This window comes from Serinus canaria, chromosome 2, assembly GCF_022539315.1.
Source record: "Serinus canaria isolate serCan28SL12 chromosome 2, serCan2020, whole genome shotgun sequence".
Classification (NCBI taxonomy): domain Eukaryota; kingdom Metazoa; phylum Chordata; class Aves; order Passeriformes; family Fringillidae; genus Serinus; species Serinus canaria.
In genome coordinates, this window is record NC_066315.1 from 25,718,187 (window position 1) to 25,734,315 (window position 16,129).

The 16,129-nt window shown below is 36.3% G+C and overlaps 1 protein-coding gene across 2 annotated transcripts in view; it reads right to left on the reverse strand.

Moving 5' to 3' along the window:
- Positions 1-16,129, reverse strand: part of COL28A1 (collagen type XXVIII alpha 1 chain) — a 59,636-nt gene continuing 43,507 nt past the window's right edge. For both annotated transcript variants that reach the window (XM_050971329.1, XM_018909441.3), the window contains 11 exons: positions 15,141-15,209; positions 12,898-12,966; positions 9,019-9,087; positions 7,006-7,086; positions 6,880-6,915; positions 6,663-6,699; positions 5,811-6,365; positions 4,383-4,570; positions 2,092-2,308; positions 1,493-1,669; positions 1-846 (listed from right to left, as the gene is read on the reverse strand). In XM_050971329.1, the coding sequence (XP_050827286.1) occupies positions 1,500-1,669; positions 2,092-2,308; positions 4,383-4,570; positions 5,811-6,365; positions 6,663-6,699; positions 6,880-6,915; positions 7,006-7,086; positions 9,019-9,087; positions 12,898-12,966; positions 15,141-15,209 (1,491 nt within the window). In that variant the 3' untranslated portion in view covers positions 1-846; positions 1,493-1,499. The remainder of the gene's footprint in view (positions 847-1,492; positions 1,670-2,091; positions 2,309-4,382; positions 4,571-5,810; positions 6,366-6,662; positions 6,700-6,879; positions 6,916-7,005; positions 7,087-9,018; positions 9,088-12,897; positions 12,967-15,140; positions 15,210-16,129) is intronic.

The following is a 16,129-nucleotide window of genomic DNA, read 5'->3' on the forward strand; positions in this document are numbered from 1 at the left end:
TCTTTATCAAGTATTACTTCCCAATTTAATCACATTTGTCATTTTCATTCTTAACAATGCGCTCATATGGGGTTATGGCTAAAATTAGAAAGGATATCAGTAAACTTTAATACATATCTTTCAGTGCTTTTCCCTTTTTTAGTTTAGTAGCATATATTAGAGTATTAGAGTGAAAAAACTTTTTTTTTTAACCCAGAGGCCCTGAGAAATTGAAATGTACTGAACAGACTAAAGGACATGAAGAACCCAGTTTTTAACGTAATTCTAAATGAAAGTCCAACCTTTATAATTGAAACTATTATATTGATGTTAATCCAAGTGTGCTTTAATAATGGGAAAAACCCCTCTCTAGTTACCCATAGCTGTGGTACTTACATTCCAAAGAACTCTAATTAATGGAAATCTTTATTTATGCCTCTAAATGCTGTATTAAGAGTGCTAATTTCAGGAACTACTTACTATTGTTTAAATCTAGAGCACATTTTATTCTTCCATGAGACTAAGAGACCTTGGTCATTAAAAACCAAGTGTAAACACTTTTGATATTTTAATCCTAAAAAATAGAATCTCATTATTCCCATGTGCAGTAGTATCAAGTTACTATAAATTCAGAGGGAAAAGGCACCTCCCTGTGTATGTGTACGTGTGACTTCAAGTTATTGCTATGGTGTTGCAGTTAACATACATTATGCAGGAATCTGGTTAATGTGCAGACAATAGTGGGGAAGGCAAAAAAGCACAGCAGTAATAATTTCAAGCTAACACATTATTTTCGATTCTTCTCAGTCAGTTCTTCCTCAGTACACATGAACTTCCAGCTTCAAGAGTTCCCAACAGAAGTATTTTCTAGAATAAATAAAAATTGTTTCATTTTCCTGAAAAGCTTTGAAAAACAGGCTCTGCAGCTCAATAGAATTTTCCTATACTGAAAGTGGAAATAGAGTATTTAATGCAAGTAATTTGGGATGAGTTATATGGCTTTTGTAAAGGCAGTTATGCACTACTGAAAAGAAACCTCTCTAAAGGCCATGCCCTTCTCACTAAGCACACATATCAAAGATAGCCAGTATAGTCTGACTGGGTTTCCAAAATGTAAGGTCCCTCCCCCAAGGAAAGTCATAGATTTGAGAGGGACAGCCTTGTAAGTTGTGAAAAGAATAAAACAAAAAAATGGGATAAAGGGTCAGTGGAGAGATGTCACTGAAAGATGGATGCTACAGTCTGTCCTACTCAAGATAAGTGATCTAGAGAAGGGAGTAAATAGGGAGGTGACAAAGTTGGAATTGGTGACAATATTGCGTTCCTCTAAAGTAGTAAAGTACCACAGTAAAGTAGCAAAGAAAAGGAGTGACTGCAAAAAATTGCAGAAGGACTTGTGAAATTGACTGCACAGGCTATGTGTTGAAAAGGAAAACTGAGTTTTGATTACTATAAAACAAAACATAAGCAGGAAAATAGGTGATTGAGGGAGGACCAGAAGAAGACAACTTACTTATTCATCAATCAACACAGGTTTCTCGACATTCCTTTTCTGTTTCAAATCTATTGTTGCTACCATTACAGCCTCCATACCAGAACTGGCCACAAGAATTGCCATCCTTGTCATAATACCATTTCACCTCATAGTTCCAACAGTCTCCTGGTTTCATAGGTTCCAAGCACCTTGGATCTGAAAGTGCATCAGTAAAAGTTAGCTTGGATTCTGGGAATAAGTTATGTTGTCTTAGAAGTGCCTCCTGCAGTAAGAAAAGCACCCCTTTTGTTTTCTTTCTTGTGCCTGGCTGAATTCCACTTCCATTAATGACTTACCTGAACAGGCCTAAAAAAAATAAGGATTAGTTGGAAGCAAGACTGTCTAAATCCTGATGCAAGAATCAAGCTGCTATCTAAATACCTAAGCATGCAGTTGGTACACACGGCTATCATCTGAGTCCAAAAATCTGTCTCTGACTGTGATGTCTGTAGACAGAGCAGCCAGAAATACAAAAAGTAATAAAATCTCAATTATATTGGAAGAGAAAGTGGGGTTTGCTCATCTTTTTTTGGTACAGACTTGCTACCCAGAACCTGCAGACAGTATTTATTACTCACTTTTTCGGGTTCTTGCTAGCTCTGCTTGCCATGCAGCTGGCTGGTGATCTTCAGTAGCAGTTCCACCAATGAAAGGATTGACAACTGGACTCAGGGGTCTGGTTTCAGATATGTTATAAACTGGGGGAAGTATTGATTCTCTGTGAGCAGAGATGGTCACACTGTGGTCCTGAGCAGATGGCAGAGGTTCAGTGTATGTGGATTGTGATGGACTATGCTGCAAAAGGAGTCAAAATCTTAAAATTCTGTCTGGGCATAGAGGCTATGACCAAAAAAAAGAAAGATAGAATTATGCAGGAAATTTTTGCTAAGCAATGTGTGAAAAAACACTATTAAAAAGAGATTGGTTACTGTGATTATTTAGTATGGAGCCATAATTTTCTGACCGTGAGAACATAATGAAAAGGAAAAGTAATGCCTCTGATTAATTAATTCAGCCACTAAGCTGAATTAATTCAATTTAAGCTAAATTCCAGTCACTACTTAGTCTGTAATAAAAATAAAACAAAAAATGGGAGGAATTTTTGGGTAAGTCACTGCTGCTTAACATCTAGTACACTCATTGGGCATGATCTGACATCTTCAACCTGTCCTACTTCTGGTTAACAGCCAGTTGCTAATCACTAGAATTTCAGAATTTACCTTGATAGAAGTGTTAAGCACTCAATCCTTCTCTTCAAATTGAAGCTATTATCTAAAGGTTTGCCTAATATTTTAGTATATTCAAGCAGATTTGCAAGGTCCCTAGTACAGTATAGCACAAACAACTGCCTTAATCAGACATTGATTACCTACTGAGAGCAGAAAGGAATTTGATACTATTCAATATCTTCCCATTTACAGGCCACCACTGACAAAGTCAATTTAGGAAAACTCTTCTGAGTTTTCAAAGTCAATTTAAGAAAACTCCTAGACTGAAACTCAGTCTAGGTGGAATGTAAAGATGCAGACAATTCATCCAGTCCTTTGAATTTTTCATTTATTCTCTAGGTCTACAAAAAGACTGTGTTTATTGCAGTAATTCAACAGTTTGAAGATTTATCCATAACAACAGCCAGCCAGAACCAAGGGTGTGAGCATCTAATCCTATCTGATATATCTATAAACCTACCTAAGAATCCTTTCTGATTCTTATCGCATGTTTTATAAAATCAGCATCTATCTAGGTTTACATTTATTTTTCTTAATAATACAGAATGTCAAAACTGACCCTCAGTGTCTCATAGATCTGTCTAGATGTATTATAAGCCCAAAACCTAAATTAATCACACTTACCAAAGCAGCTGTTATTCTTGGAAATTAACCTAGATTTTGAAAGTGAACTATTTAATTATGAATGATACTATATAAACAATACTACAAGGATTAATAGTGGATAATCCATTGGCTCCTCCACAGGAAGTCAGTAATATTTAATTATCTGTAATCTGTATTCAATTAATATTTGAATACCAGTATCATGGTCTGCCATATCCATTCCATGCAGCTACAGAGGTTTGTATATAACATATTTCAACCAGTTTATCCATCTGGTTATAAGGGCAAGCAAAGCTCATTCTGCAAAACTCCAAGTTTTATTGAGTATTTTAGGTAAAGCAATAAAAAGGTCCTAAAGAGTTGACAAATATCCTAATCTGATGCTCCAACAGTGGCTGAAAAACCCTTGACACCTAATAAGGGAGCTAAGGTGATCCACACCTGCAGAAAATATCATCTATTGCATGAAAGCTCTCCCTGCCCTGCCTGTCAGTGCAGCAGCACTGTTTTGGAGGGAAGAACCTCAGTGCAGGTCAGGAGAAATTTAAAGCTGGAGAACAAAGAGTAACAAATAAGGACTCCTAGAAGTACAGCCCAATGTGGAAAATGAAAGAACATCAAAAGCTTAATAACTTGGAAATATGGCTGGGAGTAACCTGGAAAGTGTGTGACCAAGACAAGAAGGATTGTAGTAACTAATCTAATCAGCTTGCATGTAAATAATTGCACCTGCCACTATAGAAATGTAAGAGTTTTAACTCACTTCTAAGATGAGTAAGACCTATAAAAAAACATGAGGACTCTGAGCATTTATTGCCAAGAGGCAGCATTGCCCTATTTCTTTTGTAAACATTTGTTCTCAACAAATAAGTTCACTCTAACTTGAAAAGCTTTTTTTCAAGCACTTTGGTCTAGTCAAATGACATGTTATTTGCATATTAAAAAATGAATGGTGAAATAAAGATGGCAAAATATTAGAAATAAAATAATGACACATATTAAAAAACATATTAAACTGTTACCAGTTTACTCACCGGGTTATTAGATGCTTCTGTAGGAAGTATATAAATCTCTGAAGTGGTTGTTTTAGGTAACAGGCTATTAGCATCTTTCCTGGCAATTTCAGATTCCAGACTTGGAGAAGGAGATAAAATATTGTAATTTCTGGTGTACACTGCAGAGTCGTTCTCACAGATTTTTGTGATCAGTTTATTTTCAAGAACTGAAAAGATTAATGAAATAATGATATTTTTAAAGGGTAGTGAAAAGAAGTCACAATGATTCAGAACAAGCTTTTAGTGCAGTATTAGCCCTAAAGTTTTAATTACAGTGACTTGTGAAAGACCATCTTCTGTAGTTATGTCAAAATGCAAATGATAAATTTAATAAAGTTAACACAGTCTCTGAATTATTTTATTTTAGTGCCATGTTGTTCTTTTGAGAAAAAACAGATAAAAATATCAAGTCCCTCTAGTAAGTAAAAGTCATAGCAGAAAAGAGAATAACAGACAAAAAATTGAGGGTGAAGGAAAGGAAGTGTTTACACATAAGAAAGAAAAAGAAAAACTGGGCAACAATTTTCTACTTATTCGTAAAACCAAAAAAGCACCAGGGACTGGGAATATTTTTATGTTCAATGCTGGAGTCTGAGTCAAAGTCTTAAATTTAATCCCAGAGGGAACCAGACCTTAGGTTGGATTTTTCTAAATGCCTTCAATCCAGACTTAACTTCATTCACAAACTCAGCCTAGCAAAATAAATTTATGCTCAGGAAAAGTATAGGCTGGTCTACAGTTAGTCTAGATCAATGTGCCTTTTTTTTTTTTTTATGGGTCATTATAGATTTTCTTTGGATTTTCTCCTGATTTCACCCATAGCCACAGATATTTTTCATGCCATATACATTGAAATATACCATGTCTATCATATCCCTTTCCCTGCATTTGTGGTTTCACCATTTTTTCCATGAAACTAGGGTGAAAGCACAGGTTTCCTCATGGCTTTCAGAAAAAAAAAAAAAAAAAAAAAAAAAAAAAAAAAAAGAGAAGGAGTCCTTGCTAGAGAAAGTGGAGGGATTCCAAGACTCACAGGACCCAAAAAAAGAGAGAGAGAGAGAGAGTTTGAGATGTTATGTCTAAGTGGAAGGAAACCTGCATCTCTCTAGGATGAAACTATGGCCAAGCACAAAAGGACTGTGAAGCAAGGCTGATGCAATCTCTCACAGAAGAGGAGTACCCCAGAGAAGACCTGGGCTTAGAAAACTGATTCTCATTGTGGTTTATTGCCTCCGCAAGAGGTAAAAAATTTGGCAAAGGTTTCATTTGGCCAAAGATGATGCAAAACAAGAGCGAGCTTTATCCAAAAGAGAAATAAAAGCTGCCACTCAGCAGGCTGCCTTGCCTGGCCATGGGAGAAGCCAAACATGCTTTCCACTTTCCTTTTACTGAAATAGTTCCTTTTACCTGAAAGCGTCACAAAGTCGTCTATCTGGTAAACATGTTCTTCATCAGGGTCTGTTGCAATGAGCTGCATTTCTTTCAGGAAGTCATCAAAATGAGGATCAGTCCTTTGTACAATCCCAATGACAAATATCTCAATGTTTGCAGCATGGGCCTCTCTTACTATGGTGTCCAGCCGTACTTTATCCCGATTGTCCGCCTGTCCATCCGTTATGACAACAGCCACCTTCCTTACGGCCGGGCGCGCTGCCTGGAATAAGCGAATGGCTTCTTGGATGGCAGAAGCTGTGTACGTGCCTTCTCCTAAGTAGGGCATCTTGTCAACAGCTGACTTCAGCTGCTCTTTGCTCGTGTATTGCTTCAGAGAAGACACCAGGTCCACTCTGTGGCTGAAGTTGATAATGCCAATGCGGGTTGTAGCGTGGTTGGCCGAAACCTTGTCAATGAATGTTTTCATAAAGGTTTTGATAATATTGAAGTTTTCTGGTCCAACACTTTCTGAGCTGTCAATGACGAATACCAGTTCCAGTGGGGTCGTTTTACATTTGATACCACAACCTGGAAAAATAACCATTTCAAACATTTTATGAGAGACCACCTTTAAAAAATGAATTGACTCACACACAGATTTAGTCAGTTAAAACTCAGTTAATGAATTAATTTCTAGTTACTGGTACTGATCACAGAAACAGAACTGGATCAAATTACTTCAGGTATAGTTCTGGCAACATAGCAAGAATTGTTTTCATATAATGGTATCCTGACACACAAACACGCAGAGGAAAAATCCATTCCTTCAATATAAATTCACTGTGTTTTATCAGAACTACTTTTTTTCCATACTAGAATGCTTACCACATATTTCATGGATAAGTCTGATAACATCTTCTCTCTGAAAAAGAGTATTCATTTGTTGTGTGTTCTAGTGTTAAGAATGCTGAAATATTTATTTATTTACAAAAATGCAGGCAGTGCAATATCTCATAAACAGCCTTGTGTAAGATCACATAACCATTAAATAATTTTCCCAGATAAACTGCTTTTGCTTCAAATGATTTATTCACCTACTTACCGAAAGACCAGGTTCACCTTTTCTTCCCCCAGATCCCTAGAAATGTGTAGAGGGAGATACTTAACAAAAGCCAAATTTGCCTAGTTTCTATTCTATAAATTTAAGTAACATGAAAATGTGTTTTACCTTTGGCCCTGGAGGTCCAGGGTCTCCAATCTCTCCTTTGGCACCTTTGCTCCCTGTGTCACCTTTATCTCCATAGTCTCCCTAATTGAAAACAACTGTATTAAATACAGTCATAGCTCCAGTTTTGTTGATTGTCAGAGCTGGAAGTAAAGTTCAATGAGCTTTAAACATAAATTTTCTGGCTCTTTTGGTTGTTTTTTTAATTAATAATTTCTGCTGTATGTATTATAAGGAGAATATCTGAAAGCAGGCTCTCAGAGAAAGCAAAATGGGCAGTAGAAGCATCTTTAAGAAATTTATGTGAAAAATTACCTTAGTTCTGGAGGGGGAGTAAAATCATCTGTATGCAAATTGCAAGAATATATAATGTTTGCTGTCCTTTGGTTTTCTTGAACTCTGAAACAACGTTTATACTGGACCTATGCAAATTTATAATTAAGGAGAAATAACTGCCTCAGATCAGCCACTGTATTGAAACTCACACCAGCTCTGCATGAAAGCCAAATGAAAACCTGTGAGCTTTCAAAGGACAAAAAGAGGTATGCTTGGACTGTTAAATCCATTGGAAAATAAAATTTTTCACATTTAGAAGCAAATTTGCAATTTTTCCCTCAACCGACTAAAACCTTTCACTTCCAAAAAGTGAGTGGGTTCTACATTATGAAACAATTTTCACATAATGCAGGAATGAAACATCGTAAATAAAATTCAGGTTCTAAATTAGACACTTCTTTCAAAAAGAAGATTGTGTAGGACAGGTTTTAACTTCTCTCTGGAAATTACTAACCAGTTACATTTCACTTGAAATTTTAAAGCTTATGAATTTATCTAGATTACAGTCCATTTAGATATTATTCCTCATCATTACCCAGCCAATGGAATCACACAGGTAACTCCTGTGTTATAGCCTTCACTGATGATTGTTACCATTTTAAAGAACCTTTTTGACTTTATCAGTCTGATTCTGATCTTATTCAAACTGGTGTAAATCTGAAAATTGTAAATAGCTTCTCCACAGCATTAAGAAACCCAGTTTCAACTAAGTGAGGTCTTGGAAGAGAGTTCTTATTCTATTTCACAAAATCATAATGTCCAGCAAAGGATTTTACTTTCCATTACTTGTCCATGAATTGAATCTAATGTCACCGAAGTTAATGTCAGCATTAATAATAAGAGGAAAGCAAATATGATTTGCTGGCTGTGATGGTGTTGCTACTTTCTTACAGTTAAATATACTAAAACCTGATCTTTTTGGCACATATACAAAATTCCTGCTGAACTAAACCATTCCTTATCATGTGTGTCAAGTCTGCTATATTAATAGCAAACAAAATGTAAGTATTTGGAGGGATTTACACTGGGTCACAAGGATTAGTCAATATACAAGATGAATATGACAAGTAGTGAAAATATTCCATTTACTATTATTATTATTATATTGTGGCATTTGGAATGTGAGTGAAAATAGAACTAGGAGGCAGGAATTTGAATCTGTGTGAAAGAGCTTGATATTCACATGAAAGCTCCCAAGCTGTTAGATGTGAATAGCTAAGTGTAGGAAATTCTCACAATTTTTATAACAACCAGGAGGAAGTTATTCAGTAAGGAAAGATTCATTCATTGTAGAAAAAAACAAGTCAACTAAAGCAAAGCCCTTTAATGATGTTAATCATAAAACAATTCCTTTTTTTGTCAGAGCCTGGCAAATAAAAGGACATTTTGTAATACCTGAAAAATATGAAAAATAAATGAATATATAATTTTAATAACTTAGAATTATTCTCCTGCCAATGGGGATGACCTCATTCTAGATCCTACTTTGTAATCTGATCCTTAATGACCATTAGGATTTTCACAGACTTCAAAGCAGACATTGAGTAGTGGGTACTTACCATGCTAGCTCTTAAAGGTAATGTCTTTGTCTTCTCTATCTCTTCTAAGACCTGTCACACTAAATAACTAAGAAAGGAAGAAAAACCCCTTCTCTTTCCTTACTGCAAATCTAGGATTTACCTTTCGTCCAGGAAGGCCAGTTCCTACTGATCCCTTTGGTCCAGGAAAACCTTTACTTCCTTTTTCTCCCTGAACAAAATGTGAAACTTTTGTTTAATTAAAAATTAATGTAAAATCTCTGCTGTTTCTATTCCCTTTTACACATTTGCACTATGCGATGAAGCACAGAATTTTCAAGACAAAAGTGGTCTAAGGTTGGAGAAATAAGCAATTGGCTATTATTCAGAACATACAATAAGAATCTTATAAAATATATAATGAAGAATTTATTCCTGATTAATTAAATGAAAATTGAAAGAGATTAAATACTAAAGTAACTTTTCAGAGGCTCAGAGAGTTATCCTGTCCAGATGCAGTAAAATGCAGTCCAAACCAAACTTTCTCTAGAAATAAACACTCATGACCTCTCCAGGGCAGACTCTTTTTTCTGATCTTAAGTAAATGAGAAGACATCTCTACTCTTCACAGTGTGGAAAGCAGAACACCTTTCTGCTGATAACTCAAGATAGTTTCTGTCCAGCTCAAAATTACAAAGCTCAAAATTGTTTATAGGGATTGCTGCTCATACCCTGCTGCAGGTACTTAGACTTAAAAAGCAAGTCCATGTGAGCCCACAACGTTATAAAACACAGCTGTAAAATATACACAGAAAATTCTTCATAGCTTCTGGCTTCCAGAAACTTTCTTGCTTTATTTGATAGGGTAACACAAATATTTTTTACAGATCAACTGCTGTATGCATTTTAAACACAGCCAGAACTGATTATATTTCCTGGTACATAAATGCTTCACCAAAATTCACATTACATACGTAATTCACATAACAGCAGTGCCTGATGAAGATATCAAAACCAGTTCCAGAGAATGTCAATGAGGTCAGGAGCAGTTACCACATGAACCAAACCTAACTAGGATCATTTTGCTATAATCTTTTTTCAATGGTTGCATTGGTGCTAACAAATGGGTCTAAAGGGGTCATATTGCTCATAATGGACAGAGAAATACAAAAGTATTTCCAAGTTTATCCAGCCTTCGCCTAAGGTGGACCAGTGCAACAGCACTGATCACTGACTATTCCTGCTGTGCTGAATAGGGGTTTATGAATTTCTGCAGGCAAAGAAACAGCTGCACACTGCACACCTAAGCCAACCTTCTCTTCCTCGTACTGAGGGCTCATGGCTGCCATGAGCTGGGAATTCACCAGGCGTTAGGTAATGAGATGCAGCTCCTTGAAGACACAGTGTACAACAAGTCATGTCCATGGATGGTTTTCTCTGTTCAGAATACACATGTGACAGAGATCTTGCTGGGATGACAGCTTCTGCTTGCCCTGGAGCACTGCTTTCACAGTCTTGCCCTGTCAGTATCTCTTGGTCCACTTGCCCCAGCCTGGGGATTTAAGTTCTTGGCTTGCCACCAGGGCTCCCTATCCCTGACCTGCTAACCAGTAGCCTCTTGCCTCTGTGAGCAGAACTTCCTCTCTCCCCAGTTTCTTACAGCAGCAGCAGTTCAGACAGTATTAGGTAGATGCTAGAGACTGAAAAACAGTGGGTGTATCAAATTCCATAGCTGATCCACTAGGGGGAATTCCTGTAAATAGGAAATACTCCTAAGGTGATGGGATGCACAAAGCAATTTATTTTGCACTGTTATAGGAACTCACAGTGGCTATTAAATCTAATTTCCTTTAAGTCACTTTTTAGCAGGGTTGTGCCCTCATTTAGGTATTAATGCAAATGGATTCTAAACACAGTGAAACAGTGTGCCAGTTTGTTTCAAGGCTTGCTGTTCAGCACTGGGACAGTCTCTCCTTTCCACTTGGGTCATCACACAGCTTCCTGGTTAACTCCTCTGCAGGTCTGCAGAGCACATACATATGAATCAAAATCATGATTTGCTGTGTATTCCAGTGGTCCTTCACTAGCAATAAATGTCAGACCCAATGAAATGGTAGATTTCTTGCTGCCATTTGTTAATGCCCATTTGACATTGTTATGATGGTGTTCAGGCAATGAAAACTGAATGGGACCTACTGTTCTAAGTAAACTCATACCCATACAGCTGACATTTCTCACAAGCACACATGTGAGTTTCATCCTTTAAAACATCAACCACAGAATCAAATCCTCCTTCCTTTACTTGTGCAACAAGTATCAATCAGCATTAGAAGGGTTTATCATAGATTCTATAACTTAGTAAAACCCAAGAAGTGTGCTCTATTAATTTAAAAATATTTATGGCTTTGACAGTTTAATTCATGTACATAATAAATTCAAACCTGACCACCAGTATTACCAAAATGAACTGACTGCAGATCTGAGAATGTCTAGACTGTGGTTTTGAAAGGGAACCAAGCATAAAAAAAAAAATTGTGAATATAGCTGTTAACATAAAGTAACTTGAAAACCAAGTCATTTTTGGCATTCCATTCTTACCATATGCAGACCAGGATCTCTCTCTTTATATACAAAAATACTTGGAGTGATATTGGTAGCTAAAGTGCAGAAGTAGAGTAACTTAAATCTGATCAAGAGTGGCCAAAAAGAACGAAGTTTGATATGTGAAGAAATAGAAGGACAAAATAGACAGAGAAAAGTCAACAAGCATTAGTGTGTGGAGGAAACTGGCACTACCAGAGCAAGACAGATGCAAAAGTTGCTCAGAAATAGGCTGTTCCTAAAAATTATATAAAAATAATTGTAATTTTTAAAAGCAATTGTTAAGAAAATAGAAACGGCAAGACCAATCGTACCTACACAAGCCATGGAATACTACAAAAACAACAGTAGCTGAGTTTGATCCACCACATCATTATGGTTCTGTTTCCAAAACCAAAGAAATTTCATTAACAGGACACATTACTTTCCAATATCCCTAAATTTCACAGCCTTGTGTTAGAAACATGCCTTTGTTTGATGGTGTGTCAGTGAACTGGCAAGTCATGAACAAAATAAATTCTGAAGGAATCTGTGCTTCTCTGGTAAAGCTTGTATGAAATAATTCCACAATGGACCAAAGAAAGATTGTCCTCTGAATCATTTTGCAAACAATATACATTTTTATCAATTTGTTTGTTTGTTTCAGAATGCCACTGTTTCCCAATCAAGACCTGTTTGCCAGTGAATTCTCTGATGTTTCAAGTATCTACAGCCAAAATCACTGTATGAAGAGGCATCTTTTCTAACCAAACTAGAACATAGCCCCTTTTACTGAATCACTGGTGATTGGCCACTCAGAGTTGGAGACCTGAGCACAAACCACTTAATCCAGGGAAATATTCAAACATATGCTCAATTTTAAGCACATTGATTAAGGAAAACTGGAGAAATTTGGGTTGTTCTCCACTGAGCCTCCAGTTTTAATAAATTTTTCCATGCATATATGACAAGGCAATTTAACTACTGAATGCTCAGAATATGTTTGTGTTTCTCCTTTCAAGGAGACAGCTCATGGCTGGAACTGGGTGACTAAAAACCCAATTAAGAGTATGTGGGTGACTGCCTAATTTCATTTCTATTCCTACATGTGTTTAACTTACTTTGCCACAGTAGGTCTCTGTTACTGCCTTTTACAAGTGCAACCCAGAGAAAACTATGGATCTAAGTAAATTAATAAGATGTGGCAGAGATAAGCCTGTTGTCTCCAGGTTAAACATATTTTTAATTACAAGAACAATAGGAAAGCAATTGGATGCAAACAATACTGAAAATCCAGCAAATAAAGCAAGCATTGCATATCTTATGAATACAAAAATTAAGTGTAAAATTAATATTTCCAGGAGCTCACTGATTTGGTGGCAAAGGTGGAAAGAAGATAATGAATCACTTTAAGAAACAGTTTGAGAAGAAACTGAACAGATATCACATTAACCTGGATTACCTTGTCTCCTTGTATGCTGACGCCAGGGGGGCCAGGGGGACCAGGCAAACCTTCACGTCCCATAATACCCTATAACAGTCAGCCAAAAAAAGCAAAAAAGAATGATTGGGAGGTAAACTCCTGGTAACACTAAGGAAATAATCCCAAAGTCACTGCAAGCAAAAGAAGTAAAACCAGTTCAAAGATTCTAGGTCTGATTCTTCTTTGGTTTATGGTTTCTCACTGTGGGTCTTAGTAATTATCCTTATCAGGAAAGCAAAGGAACAAATAATTTGAAAATAATCAAAGAATAAATTTACTCATGTCACAGAGTGATATTTTCCTCATTTTTCCCCACCTAGAAGACAACAGAAACCATATTTACAAAACAGCCTCATGCAGTCACAAAAGAGAGGCACAATAGCAGAGGCACAAAGGACCAGAGCTGTAAAACCTAGTGTAAGTAAATCTGCCAGGTATTTAACTAGTTCTTTGGCACTATGGGCATGTGCCAAGCCCCTGAGGTGCCACAGTCCCTAGGAGCAGCAGTCATTCAGAAAATCCCAAGTGGGAAGGGATGAGAGAAAAGCCAAAGCAGCATGTGCTGATTTGTATCAATACAGTCAAAGTCAGGCAGAGCCCTTGTGTCTGCAGGCAGGCTAATCTAACATTTCAAAGTGACCAAGTGAAGTATATCTTTATGATTACATCAAAACTAAATGATTGATTTTCCTTTTTCTAAAAATTTATTTTTAATTGAAAAAAATTTCAAAATTTGATCAAGCTTCATAAAAATTTCTGTCAAACTCAGGTTGGACTTTTGATTACTGTCTTATAATAAATAATTACTGTGCTCCAGTACAGTAAGAGGAAATCATTCAGTGGTGTGTATATTACCTAGGTTTTGTATATGTTGAATATTTAGGCAGAAGTACAAGAAAACTTGGTCATCATGAAATATAAATTTATAGTTCTAAATATTTAACTTCTAGATGTTAGTGATGTTTGAAAAGTCACCATTATCATCTCTGGGGACAAAAAGTTTGTCACAAGTTTTCACAAAATTTCTTGCAAAAAATACTCTTCATATATATATATGCATATACATATGTATATACACACATACATATATTTATATATACACGTATACATATATTTATGCATATACATATGCATATATATATGGATCATCTCAACCACAAAGCCTTCTCTTTGCCCAGCTGAACAATCCCAGTTCTCTCAGCCTTTCTTCATAGGAGAGGGACTACATATATGTCCTCACTTTTGAAAACAAAATACTGTTTCCCCACAGAGAACACATTTTTCCTTCTCACAGGCTTTGTGGAAAGAGCACATAGTGTCACACTAGGATTTTGACACCCACTCCAAAGTTACTCTTTTCAAACAGGCTGTGTCAGTATGATTTAACAAAGTACTGAAATTGTTGCAGCTGTCAGAAAGCAAGGTAAAAATCGAACCCATGGTGAAAAGTATTCATGCCCTGTTGTTTATTGCCTATCTGGAGCTGGTAATAGCAATGTTTCTCCATTCAGATACTAGTTTATACAAAATAGCACTGGAGGGTTCTGTTACTCTCTGCTGTTATGCAAAAAGTTACAAAGGTGTATCTTTAAACTATCAGAAAGTGGAAAAATATACACAATGTTTCTCCTCTTTGCCTGTGTAAAAATAATTGGTAGAGAAACCTGCAAAAAAGAAATCCAGGAAAGCACTGAATTTCTTTTCTTATCAGTATGTCTTTTTAAAATTATAAATCACTTTAGCGAAGGGAGAAAAAATTTCCCAGATGTTGCATGCTGGTTGCTTATAGAATTAGCTGTTTGTTTTCATATTTCTTTCCTAATGGTTTTAACGACAAAATAAATTGGATTTAATTTGATTGAGCAAAAAATTGCAAACATAAAATTCACATTTAATGTATTTTCCAGCACAAAATAATATCTTGGAAACAGGATAGATACAAACAGAAGAAATGAATCATTTTACCAGTCTGATAGCTCTGTTCAATCTCCAGATGTAATCTCATAAAGTTTAGCTGCAAATGCAATTTTCATCCCATTAGTATTCTTCCTAATCCAGTTGGTAGAAGTGTATGGTTAGTGACCATGTTTACGTGCTTGATTTCTCCTGAAGCTGCACCAATGTAAATCAATAACTGATGAAGATTGGTGTCTGAGAGATTAGGGTCTGGCTGCCAGCATCACAAAAGAGCACAAAAAAGTTCAACATGGCATCATACCAACCTTGGGACCCATGTGTCCCCATCCTGGAGGCCCTGGTGGCCCAGGATCACCTTTATATCCACGGTCTCCCTGAAAATAGTCACAGAAATGTCAGTCATCACCTAGCAAATGTTACATCTGCCATCCACTTATGAAGCAGTCAAACCACTGAGTTTAAAAAACAAGCCAAACAAATACTACATAAATAAACAGCTGCTTTACAGATAGACATTAAAAAAAAAAAAAGCCCAAAATACAGGCACCCACATCATTTAAGCCCTAGGTGAAAAACATTATGTCCCTAGCAAATATCCATGTGATCAAAATCACCAACAGAGTTAGCACTCTACTTTGCAGGCTTATCAATTACAAAAAAAAAACAAAAAAAAAAAAAAAAAAAAAAACCCAAAAAAACAAAAAAACCCCACCAAAACAAAAAAACAATAACAACAACAACAAAAGCAAGCAAACCCATTTGGAAACGTCACTGTTTTCCCATTATATTTTGCAGGATGTGATCACATTAGCAGGAGGGACAGGGAGCTTACTAGTGGAACAATGATCACGATGCTCTTGACTGATACTGTGCTTGTTCTGACACTAGAGAAATTCATCACTTCCAGAACTGTCAAATTTAGGCATTTATGTAAACTAAATGAATTTTAATAGCATCAATATAGCACCCTTTCTTTTTTTAAAAAAGCCCTAATGTACATTTAGCTTGACTTCTGAAGGAAATAAGGCTTAAGTGATATACTCTGCCTTTGCTTATGCTTGTCTGTTTTCATTCTCTTTTTTTCTTCCAGTGTATTTCGAACTCATCTGTTGATTTCAGCCAAATTGATCAGAAATGTACAGGCCTTTGCCATGTTAACTTTCAACATTTTGGTGATAGCTGGAGGCTAGGTAGTGGAGACAACTTTTTGACATTGTCAATTTATGCTTTTACTGAAGAACAAAGAAAATCCAGAGAGGACTCATCCCTTAACCATCAAGCAGAGAAAAGGCAG